The sequence below is a fragment of the Camarhynchus parvulus genome, chromosome 3 (genome assembly GCF_901933205.1).
Source record: "Camarhynchus parvulus chromosome 3, STF_HiC, whole genome shotgun sequence".
Taxonomy (NCBI): Eukaryota; Metazoa; Chordata; class Aves; order Passeriformes; family Thraupidae; genus Camarhynchus; species Camarhynchus parvulus.
Window position 1 is genome coordinate 32,455,708 of NC_044573.1, and position 12,020 is coordinate 32,467,727.

Consider the following 12,020-nt stretch of genomic DNA (forward strand, 5'->3'; position numbering starts at 1 on the left):
CGTGATATTGGTATCTTCTTTAAAATGTGGGACACAGTAAAAGATAGCCAAAGGCATATGAAGTTGAAAATAGGAAAACAGCACAGGATTGACACTGCCCTTTGTTTTCTTGCTCCCTGTGGATTTATAGTTGTGCTCCCTTCCTTCCCTGCTAACTTGACCACTGCTTCCCTTCCCATCTTCCAGGAGACCTAGGGGTGGAATAAACAGACCTTGCCCAGTTCATGTGGACTGATCGGGTGTGTTGGCTGCTGCTGTCCTCAGTAGAAGTGAGCTCTGCTTAGGGTTGGGTCCAGAAGAATGCCTTTGGCAAGACATTAGAGGTGGCTTTTTAGAGGATAGTTAGAGGATATGTTTCATAAGCAGCTCAGCTGAGCAAGAGGAGAACACATTCCTACCCAAGCAGTACTTTTCCTTTTTTTCCTCAGATATTTGTGTAAAACTGAAATTGTATGAGCAGATTTGTGACCATTTCGCCATTCAATGACAACTTGTTCTGCCAGATTAAAATACTGGAGTCAAATTACCCATTTGACTCACTGTCATACAGAGAAGAAGTCACAGAAATACTGAATAATACAAGTTAATCTCTGGTCTCACTCTGTTGTCTTCAAAGGAGTTGTGTCAAAAATGAATTTTCCCAGATTTTACTTCTCAAAGCAGCTGATTTATTTGCATGCAGGATGAGCTTGGGCCAGCATGAGATGACACCTGCGTACAAAGGGCACCAGTCTCAGTGAGACCAACAGGAACTGCAGCCCAACTTCAGGGGTTACAACCTCGTCTCAGAATGCATCTGCCATTCCAGCAGCAGATGTGCTCCCACCCTATACTGACATGACCCTTTGTGGTCACTTGCATGCTAAACGTGGGTGGGTTTGATAGAAGTGACATATGATTAAGGAGCATTAACATAAAAGTTCTGTCTAGTTGGTGTGGATGCCAATCTGCTCTAGGAGAAAGTTGTGCAGGTGTAACTAGAACTGGCAGACAGGTGGTGTCCGCCCTCTAAAGTCAGGAGCTCACATGTCTGCCAGTGGTGAATTTATGGGGAAAACCAAAGCTAGATTGATTGTCATCAGTTTTACTAACAAAATTGCTTACCAACTCAGCTAAGGATACAGAATAACCTCATTAAATCTATGAAGATTTATTTTTGTCTCAGGAAAAACATCTTATTATGTAGCTATTTAATGAGTTGTGAGCTAACATGTTTTAACAAATCTTTTATCGCTTATTACATTCTCTCCCTTGATGGTAATTTCAAAATCTGACCATTAAAATGGGGCTCTTTTCACAACTCTTTGATGACAGCACTCAGAACTGTGCATTTCATCTTTGCTTTGGATTAGAATTGCAAAGGTGTAAATTATAGATCTGCCTTTTATGGGTTTTTATTGATCAGGCTGCTTCGTAGAAACCACAGCAGTTCTGAAAGCTTAGCAGTCTAGAGCATCTTTCAGCTTTCTTAATTGGGCCACCAGGGTACGGTTAATTTTCAATTTATATTGAGAGTAAGGCAAGGTGCTGTAATACTTCCTCATTGTACTTGAGTAGTATCAACACTAAAACACCATGATGTGCTTTGTAATTCTCAATACACAAGTTGCTTGTTGAAATAGATTGAGAGTTCTGGCTTCATTCACTTCATAGTTTAGGACAAATTCTGCCTAGTACTTCCTGTGTATTCACTGACCTCCACTGAGACACTAGCTACAAAAAGCAAATATGGTTTTGTCAAGAGTAGTTGGAAAATTCATTCAACATACCAGTTGTAGAGCAACCAATGAAACTAATGAAACACCCTCATCTTTTGTGTGTTTGCTGACAGGTCAAAGTCATGGTGCGCATTTCTTCCACGCTTGCCAGAGACACGTCTGAGTCCAGCTCTTTCCTAAAAGTTGACCCCCGCAAGAAGCAAATCACGCTGTATGACCCGTTGGCCTGCGGAGGTCAGAATGCTTTCCAGAAAAGGGGCAGCCAGGTTCCACCCAAGATGTTTGCTTTTGATGCAGTTTTCCCTCAGGATGCATCACAGGTAGGCCCTGTATGATTGGAGGAGTTATCTAAGCAGGGGGGTGCACCAGAGCCAAACTGATTTCTGCTGCAGCAGTAGTACTTTCAGCTGTACTACTTTCAGTGGACTTCTACCAGGGCTGAATTTGGTCTGCCATGACCATCAATAATGAATTCAGTTTATTACATTTTTGCTAAATAATGGTGTGCTTTCTTTATTCTTTACTGTAAATAATTTCTCCTAAAATTATACTTTCAATAATAGCGCTAAATGGTGTCTAATAGGAAAATCCTCAATATCAACAAGTTACTGTGTATTATAAAGTATTGTTGTTGGGTGTTTACAGAGATGTGATCAAAACTACAGTTCTCTAATGCAGTCCTCTATTAACTAAGGGATCAAGGATTATTTTTACAGCATTCTATTGTACAGTTTGCAATAAGAAGATGGCGATTTTAATCCACAGGTCTTTATTAGTGAGTATATATTTAGGTTTCTTATCTTTATTAAACTTTGGTTTGATGAACTAGATTATCCAAATGTCATGAAGACAGTAAAAGAGTAAAGTAACATTGCAAAGTATAATTAGAAAACAGTCCTGTAGGACTGGCTGTATTCATAAACCAAAAAGAGCTAGGACACAGGGCCATCTAAAGTACTGTCACATAGTTGTGTCATTAGGTCAGTCCCTCACCCAGTCCTGGTCCAAGCAGCTAGCACCTTGCAGACTAATGCCTAGATGCAGTTCAAGGTGCTGGCCTGTGAACAGTCCCTTTCTTGGCCCATTTTATTTTCTGTTGTAGAGATGTAGAAATAGCCATGAACCAGGGTGGATTTACTTGATGTGTTGTCAAATGCAAAGTGCTACCCATGGAGGCCTAAACTGTGAATTTTGATTTGGTTTCATTCACTGTTGTTAAGCAGTTGCTGCAGGAGCACTGTCAACCATTCAGCCTGCTTGAACCTTAAATCCAAGAATGCCTGGGGTAAATTTCTGTGTTACACTCCTTAAAATACTGCTACAGTCTTCACAATGGAGCCTAGTACTGTAAAAAGCTGAGAAGACTCATAATAATGTTGGATCACTTAGCTAATTCCAAAGAGGCTGTTTGTTCCCTTTGCATTCCTTACCCACATGTTTGTGGAATTAAACTCAGTCCATAACTGGGCAAATAATTGAGCATGCAAAAATTCCTCAGTGTTGTTTTTTAATCAAAACTGTATTATAAAATCCCTTAAATAGGCAGTTCTAACAAACCAACTACACCTCCTTACAATATGTATATTTTTTTAATGCCACAAAGGATTTTGATGCATCAGTGAATGAAACTTACTTGATCCAGAACAAAAGTCCTGCTCCATGTGATTACACAATTAATGTCATTCCCATCAACAGCACAGGTCACATGAATGAGACAAGCATGATTAGATTTTTGGATACTTCAACATGATATCTGGAGCAGGGAAGACATTAATACCCCTTTCCGGTGAAAAGAATTATTTTCCATATTATTGTTAATGCTTCTGGTTTTTTTCTTTCCTGTATTTTTATTCTTCTTTTTTTTCCCCCAATACCTGTGACAGGCTGAAGTATGTGCTGGGACTGTGGCTGAGGTGATCCAGTCTGTGGTCAATGGGGCAGATGGCTGCGTGTTCTGCTTTGGTCATGCCAAGCTTGGTTGGTATTGCTAAATTTCCCTACTCAAGCAGCAAAATAAATATTTTTAATATAGGATTGCTAGTCTGTTAGGTTAAGGAAAAACAAACTTTTATTTGTCTGTGTATATAAATTGTATTTGAAAGTACCTGTGCATGATCTCGTACTACATCTTCAACTCTTGCTTACACATTTATTTACTTTTCTTATTGTGTAAATGTTGGACAGCATGCTCTTTGGAACAGAAGTTACCTTTGAATTATTGCTTCATTTCAGCCCTTAAATATTATAGCAATTTTGTCTTTCATTTTCTTCAGTTGTTCATGAATGGTCTAACAGTGATCTACAGTTTTCCAAATGGGCTTGGTGTTGGTGAGGGTTTGCCCAAATGCCACTTTTACCAAGCTGTGTACTATGAGTATTCACTCAAGTACTTGATGTTTGTGATGGCATTCTTATGGAGTGTGACTGGGCACTCAGACAGTTTGATTTACACTCTATTCCCTGATTAGACAGTTCACTCATTACTGACCTCTTCCTACTGTGTCTCCAACAAGTCTTATTCTAATGGGTGACTGAATGTTACTGATGGAGCAAAACTCACACTTTGGACATGCTTCAATAGCATTTCAGGTATTCATGGAAGGACAATGAAAAGGAGAATCATCATCATTAACACACTATTATTTTGAAATACCTGGATTTTGAGAGTAATCATATGTTTTGTTCACGTTTATCTAATTGTATTTTGGAAGTACTGTCTCTTGAATGAAGAGGGGTTTATTGCATGTGTGCAATGATTTCCATTCTTTACTGTCTCAAACAACCACAGATGTACAAATATAAGTTAAAAGAATAATTCAGTTTTGCAGGTGGTAAAGAAGATCAAGCTGTATCAGGCCATGATTATCCCAAATTATAGGCAATTATAGGCAACAAAACCTGGAGACCTCTGAATGCTGCAATGCAGCCGGGTCTGGTACAATGAATGGAGCAGGTTGGTGTTCTAATTACACCAGAAGGCCCCTCTGGACCAGCAGGAGTGTCACTAGGATGAGCTCTTAGAAGTGACCTGCAAAACACAACATTGCAAATGAGATGGAAAAGGAAGCCACCAGATAACAGGCTACATATCCTTTAGAGAGGTATTCCAGCTAGGCTTTTGCTGAAGCATGAGTTGGGTCTCTGCAGTTGTTTTGTTAACTCCACCACCACCATTCCAAAAACCATGGACTTACCCAGACCTTGACAGAGACATGTGCATAGAAGTATTTTTTTCACTGATCTTTTTGCACATAGATTCAACATAAGAAATGAAACAAGGTAAAGAAGCCACAAGTACTTGCCTGAAAGGATGTATACCTTTATCATTTGGCTTACAAATTTAGGAGCTTTAGAAAACTCATCTAAAAGCATTATATGTAGTGACACCTAAAGTAGTTTAAGACAGTACTCTGTGTCCTTAATTACCAAACTTTTACAGCAAAGAAAAGCCAGAGCTATAATTACAGAGTTTAAAAATACCTTACCAGGGGATGGTTTTGACCCAGATGAAATATTAATTGTAGTGGACCCACTTCTGCACCAAGTGATCACATATACCTGGTTGGTTTTGGGGATTTTTTTTTTGAGTGAAGTTACATCTGTGTGATTCTGGGACCAGGTTTATGTCAATCTCAATTCCAGCATTTGAAATACAATCTAGTGCTTTGAAGTAAAATGGTATTGAAAGAATACCGCACTTACAGTATTCAAAGTGGAGTTTTTTAGAGACCATGGCACTCCTGCTCTGCTCAATTTCCTCCATGATTCAACCACATCAGATGCTGCAGCATTGAAAGGTGGGGGCCTGCAGCACCCTGCCTTGGGAATGGGAGATGTCATGGGAATGCATGAGGTAATGATTTTTGAAAGAAGCTTAAGATTTCATCTGCATTTTCCATGTCCTGTTTGTCTACCTGCCTATATTTTCCCATTTCTGACTGTCCTTGTTGTAGTGAAGTTGTTTTCATGAATGCTGTGCAGGATAATGTCTCTTGGCAGAAGGCTGTCAAGGTCCTGGGAATGATGTTATATTTTCTTCATCCTCCCATTCCTGACAGGGAAGTCATACACCATGATTGGGAAGGATGATTCCATGCAAAACCTTGGAATAATTCCTTGTGCCATCTCGTGGCTATTCAAGTTGATTAATGAACGCAAAGAGAAGACAGGAGCGCGCTTCTCAGTCCGGATTTCTGCAGTGGAAGTGTGGGGGAAAGAAGAAAATCTGAGGGACCTGTTGTCAGAAGTGGCTACAGGCAGCCTGCAAGATGGCCAGTCCCCAGGTGTCTACCTTTGTGAAGACCCCATTTGTGGCATGCAGGTGAATCCAAGATTAATTTTACACTGAAACAAGTAAACATGACTTTTTTGGTTTCTTCTGGAGCTATTGAGATGGTTCAAATTCAAGAGCCACCCAGAGCATAGAGTTTATAGACTTAAAAGTGTTTACTTTAAAACATGCAATAACTTTATGACCTGCAGCTGCAGGGCCATCTGCTCTCTTGGCCTAAATATTTGTACCTCTGGTATAAGTGATATAGAGCAAGGGCTTGTGTTTGCAATAAAATGTGAAAACATTCACAGCAAACAAAAATTCACCTCATTCTTAAAAAAAAAAAAAGAAAAAAGTGTGATCTCTCTTTTGTAAAACAACAAAATAAAATATTTACTGCATAAATTGCTGTAGGCCATTAATATGGCTGTTTATTTATTTTTAAACTATATTATTTATAGCATTTGCATTAGCAGTGTTGTAGGGAGCATTAATTGCTACTTATTAATTGCTGCCAAGAAGTAAATTCCTGAGCTGGGCAAGTCAATAAAAACTCAAACTCTTCTCCGATTTGGAGTTTTAGCAGGAATGAGTAACTGGCTCATCTATTTTCTGGGTAACTATGAGAAATTCTTAGCAGCCCTATTTTTTCCCTTTTCTTTTGGGTTGAGGGGAAAAGGGACCTATTCTTTCATTTTGCTTTTTGAGTGGGAGTAAATCTGCTTTTTGTATGAGTAGATGAAGAGGGAGCAGAAGAAAGTGATGGAGCTTGAAAATATTCTTTCATCCTGAAAGGCAAAGGCTGCTTTTGTTGAGAGCCCTGCTTATTCCAGGGCGGGGAATAGAGGGAGAAGGGAACAGATCTACAGGGTCATGTACCCTGTATCCACCTCCAAGCATCTAGAGATCATGACTCACATCCACACAAGTCATGAACTGTGAGATTTTAAACAGCAAGCAATAAATTTTGCGTCTTATCTCTTTGTGGTTTAAGCTTTTTAGGCATACTTAGGCCATATTTTCCAGTCTTTTGCATTCTACCTAAGGACTATAAAGTTGTGTTTTGATTTGAAATAACAGTTAGTGCTCTCATTTTCACTTAACTCCTGACTTCAGCGTTTTATGAAATACTTACTGTATCACTAGAGATCTTAACCTCTGGTGTCCTGTAACTGATGCAGTCTAGTAAATATGAGCTACTTGAGTCTGCACAGTTCCTGTTGGGGTGATGGATGGTTCAGTTAAGAATTTGCACACTGCATGTGTTACATAACTGTGTCACAACCAGCACCTCCTTAGCACTTAATTCCTTACTAAGGTATTTTAGCACAATAGCAATAACAATAAATATCCATTATGGTAGCTTATTTTCATATAGATACAGACAGTACAGCTATATATACAAAATTAATTATTTTAGATTAGTGAAAAAGAGGTAGCTCCATGAGACACGTATATATATATATATATATCTGCAGTGTGAAAGACTGGATTAAATTACAAGGAAAGAAGCCTTTTTATGTGTGCTTACAAGACATTCTGGAGTCATGTGTCATACACCTGAATTCTCCAAATCCTCAGCTGAAGGGAGGATATTATATTATATTATAGCCATGCAGATATGCAGAATCAGCAGTGTGTATAGCAAATCAGTGATCACCATATGTCATACTGTCTGTCCCTGGACCTTTCCAGATATGCACATTTTCTTGTTGCTTACATTAGTGAGATCAGCCCACAGGCTGGCCTGCCTTCTGCTGACCTTGTTAACTCCTTCCTGCCCCCCTCCCTCTTTCCTGAGAGAGTCCAGCCTTCAGCTGTGTCACTGAATCCTATGCACAGCCTCAGTTTTATCCCTCCTCAGTCTGAATAATGGTTGCAAAGAGAAAACAGAATTACTGTCTTTTGGAGAACTTAACTGTCAGCTATATTATATAGCAGGGGAACAAACCCCATGAACAGGGAGCTCCTTGCTGTTTTTATGCCAGACAAGACAAATCTATCCTATGGGCTGTGGGCCAGTTCTGTGTACTGCCAAAACTAATGCCATCAGACTGCAGTCTCGTGTCCCATGCACAGACAAACCAGTCATAGGAGCCATGAAACATTCAGACGTTCCTATTGTTAGGAGGGGTTAATAATATCTGCCCTCCTATGCTGTCTGTCACTTAGAAGAGTGGAGACCAGGCCAGTGACAGGGACTGAGGTCCAGCAAATATGAATGTTTGTACATTACCTACCTTCTTCTATTTAATGAATTGCCCTGGCTTATGAGCAGGTGAATAATAAACTTGTGGTATGAAGGGCCAAGGAAAAGGCTTCTCTTCTGGGCTGCTCCTCATATGGCATGGGGTGGAACACAAGCTTCAGTCCTGTTATTTTTGAGATTTATTTGTGGACTCCTTCCTTGTAACACTTTCTGAAGGCGTGAGAACACATAGCCCTGCCTCTGCTGTTGAGATTGGGATTGATGTGTCTTCCACAATTTTTTTTCCCACTTCTAGCCATGAGGGCTCCTGGAGGGCATTCTACTGCCACTGCCAGTGTCAGGAGGGTCTTATTCCATTGGGCACCTCCTCATTTTGTGGTCCCAGTAGAAGCCAGTGCATCCACACCACATATTGATTGCAGGAAGTTGTCTGGCAGTGTTTATCTGTGCAGGAATTTCTCAGCCATTTCTCCCTGGTGTTAACTGCAGCTTCAGAACCAGAGTGAGCTCCGTGCCCCCACGGCAGAGAAGGCCGCCTTCTTCCTGGATGCCGCCATCGCCTCCCGGCGCAGCAGCCAGCGGGACTGCGACGAGGAGGATCACCGCAACTCCCACATGCTCTTCACGCTGCACATCTACCAGTACCGCATGGAGAAGAGCGGCAAGGGCGGAAGTAAGCTGTCCTCTTGCTCCTCTCTGCCTCCTCCAAGCCTGCCTGGAAACTGGGCCTTCAGACAATGTTCTTTAGTGGTGAAAATCAGCAGAGTTCTCCATTCAGTCTGGGGTGGGGCCATTCGTACAAGTGCCTGGTGAAGACCCACCAAAGGCCATTAAAAGTCACTGGGGATTATTACCATCACTTGTCAGTTTAGTTGTTCTTGTGGAGACTGGCAGTTCTCAGCCCTGTGTGGGCCTCTGTATCTGAAAAAAAAAAGAAAAAGGTGCTTTTCAAATTGGCCTTTATTATTATCTTTACAGATAGTGTTGAGGTCATGGATTAAAATATTGCGGCGCCTGGAATTCCTTGCCACCTTTATGTTAACTGTTCCTCTTTGGCACCTAAATAGGGCAGTGTGTGTGGAAGCTGATGCTGGCAATCCATAAACTGGGAAGCTGATGTTGACAACCCATAAACTATACCCTTTCTTGGAGAAACATGATATTTTAGTTGCTGGCCCAGCTATGTGTGCACAAAGGACTCTCGTGGTTCTTTGTAAAGGGTCTGGATTTTTCAGATAGGCTTGTTTCCTCTCTTTGTCATGTATGCTTTCACTGGCTTGTGTCTTTACTTACATATCCCAGGAAAAGGTGCTTCCATGTCTAATTTTATGTTTCTGTAATTTTCAAAGCTTTCTTTTTTCTCATATCATTTATATTTTTATTATATTTGTCTTCTGTTTCAAGTCTCCCAAATTGTTTATGACTGAAGATATACAGTGAGGGGGTTTTCTAAGTAAATTCCAATGATAAAAGATTTGTATAATGTACGAAGAACCTGTACTGAAAAAGAAAACTCTGACATCAAAAATATTTTTTTCAAATAATCATTTCTTTACAGGGAAAAATGTTTGAAAGGGACCAGAGAAATCTCCTTTAAACTCATGGGCTTAAGCAATTCTGCAGAAACAGCATATGTTTCAGCTCCTGGCTCTGCATAGGCTATTGGTAATAAGGAATAGATTGCAAGGTGATGTGTAGTGGGTGTTCAGCACTGCAGTATAAACATCTGATGTTTAAATGAAGAAAATTTGTACTGAGTGTACTTATAGGAGAAAAAAACCAAAAAGTTCCTCTAAATGGAAATGCAGCTTGCATGTATTTAAGTAATAACCCCTGTGGAATTGGCAGTCAGAAATCTCAATTAACTAAAGATTTATTAATTAACCACCCTGCGGTGGAAAGGAAGACAGTGAATACTCAAACAGAGTGGTTTATAGGAATAAGATGGCTGATTTTAAAGGAATAATTATTGCAATTATTTAATGCTCCATATTTTTTACTACATGAAAGTACATGCACACACAGTCCTTTGCTTCGACTTTCAAATACCATTAATAAAAGGGAAAATATTATTATCTTGTGGTTATAATTTCAGAAAAAGAAGGTACGATCCTGTTGGATTAGAATACGGCATGCTTTGCCCACTGCCTCTAGTTATATCTTTGTCTTGTGGCCAGACCATCCTCCTGTCTTCAAGTTCCCATATCTGAGTGGCCTTACAAGCTAGGCAGGGTCAGATCCCACTGATAATTGAATGAGGGGGAATTCCAGCTGCTCAGAAAGGGCGCCTAGTGATTATCACTGTCTCCTGCTGTAATGAAGGAATTCTCAGAAAAAACCCGTGAAGATAGTAGAGATATATAGATTCCAGTAACAGGATTAAAATAGGACAGGAAGAAAGGGGGAAAAAAAAGAAACCCAGCTTATAAAGGATAAGAGATTAAAGGGCTGGCTAACATGTGATTTTGGTAAAAAATGACTGTTAGAATAAGGTGTTGGTACTGTACTTACCTCCTTGTTAGATTCATTACCAGGAATGCCATGAAGCAGGCTTAGCACCATTGAAATAAATTACATTGTGGCAGAACTGGATCACTGTCATTTTTCAGCTGTCAGCTCTGCAAATTCTCTGTGACCATAGAAAAAAGCCCCAAGTGTGAGGATGTTCCACTTTTTTCTCTATAGTAGCCAGACACATTGAACAACTTGCCTACAAAACAACTTGCCTAACAAATAGCTTCATTTTCAGATTAATCAAGTGGATCTATAATCTTAAAAATATTACTTCAACATATAAATTAAATAAGAAAGAAACAACCAGTAAGTGATCTTATTCTGGATTTCCTCAAGTTATGTAAAAGGGGTATATGTGGAAACAATGTGTTTTTGAAAGGTAGTGTTTTCTTTAATTTTCTTTTGTTTCCCTGATATCTGGTAATCTTAGCAACAGGAATATTTATTATATATGATTCAGTAAAGTCACCTACAGTCATTTACAGTAGCAACTAAATGCATTTCTTTGTTTTTCTAAATAAATGTTTGTGAGACACTCAAGTAAGGAATTCCAGCCTTCTGAGAATAGAGATGTTAGAGGACTCAGGGACTCTTTAAGGGTTTTAAAGACTCTTAGAGGGGAGACAAAGGTCCTCCATGATCAGTTCAGAGGTACAGGTGCTTTACTGGTTCCCCAAGGCAGCCTAATTTTCTGCAGTCAGTGCAGGAGCCCATAGTGTCTGTGGATACTTTCTGGTGAGAGGAATACATAGAAATCCAGTGTTACCTAACACCTGATAGAACTGAAGAACTAAGAGGACTTTAAAGCAGCAGACTTAACTGTATTTTAATAATTGTTGAGAGAGATACTGGATACATTTTGGAATATTATTCACAAATTCCATAGGAGGTCTTCTGTCTTTGTTCATCTTCTCTCTTTTTTCTTACCAAATGTGCAAGTTGAGATCCTGTGTCAAAATGGCTGTGAATTAACTTGCATAGAGTTAAACTCAGATGTGAAAGTATTTCTGCTGCTGTTTGAGGTGTGTTTGTGTCCTCCTATATTGCTATTACCTCTCTCTTACAACATAGTGATTCTGTTCTGTTCTGCACCTATTGAGTTAAGATCCTAGAAATAAATCTGCCTTTTCCTACAGACTGCTTCTAAACTAACTCTTGAGAACGGGGAGGAGTGGTCCAAGATCAGATGCAAAAAAGTTAGCTAGGAAATTGTTCTGAGATAGTAGAGAGCTAGAAGCACTTCTGTGAAGTCTACATAGTTCCCATCCTGGATTCATAAGGAAGCACAGATTTTTAAAGAGAGCAA

The 12,020-nt window shown here is 39.7% G+C and overlaps 1 protein-coding gene across 1 annotated transcript in view; it reads left to right on the forward strand.

Moving 5' to 3' along the window:
• KIF26B (kinesin family member 26B) overlaps positions 1-12,020 on the forward strand; it is a 279,374-nt gene that overhangs the window by 210,818 nt on the left and 56,536 nt on the right. The window contains exons 6-9 of the mRNA XM_030944701.1: positions 1,832-2,038; positions 3,602-3,695; positions 5,777-6,039; positions 8,690-8,873. Of these exons, the coding sequence (XP_030800561.1) occupies positions 1,832-2,038; positions 3,602-3,695; positions 5,777-6,039; positions 8,690-8,873 (748 nt within the window). The remainder of the gene's footprint in view (positions 1-1,831; positions 2,039-3,601; positions 3,696-5,776; positions 6,040-8,689; positions 8,874-12,020) is intronic.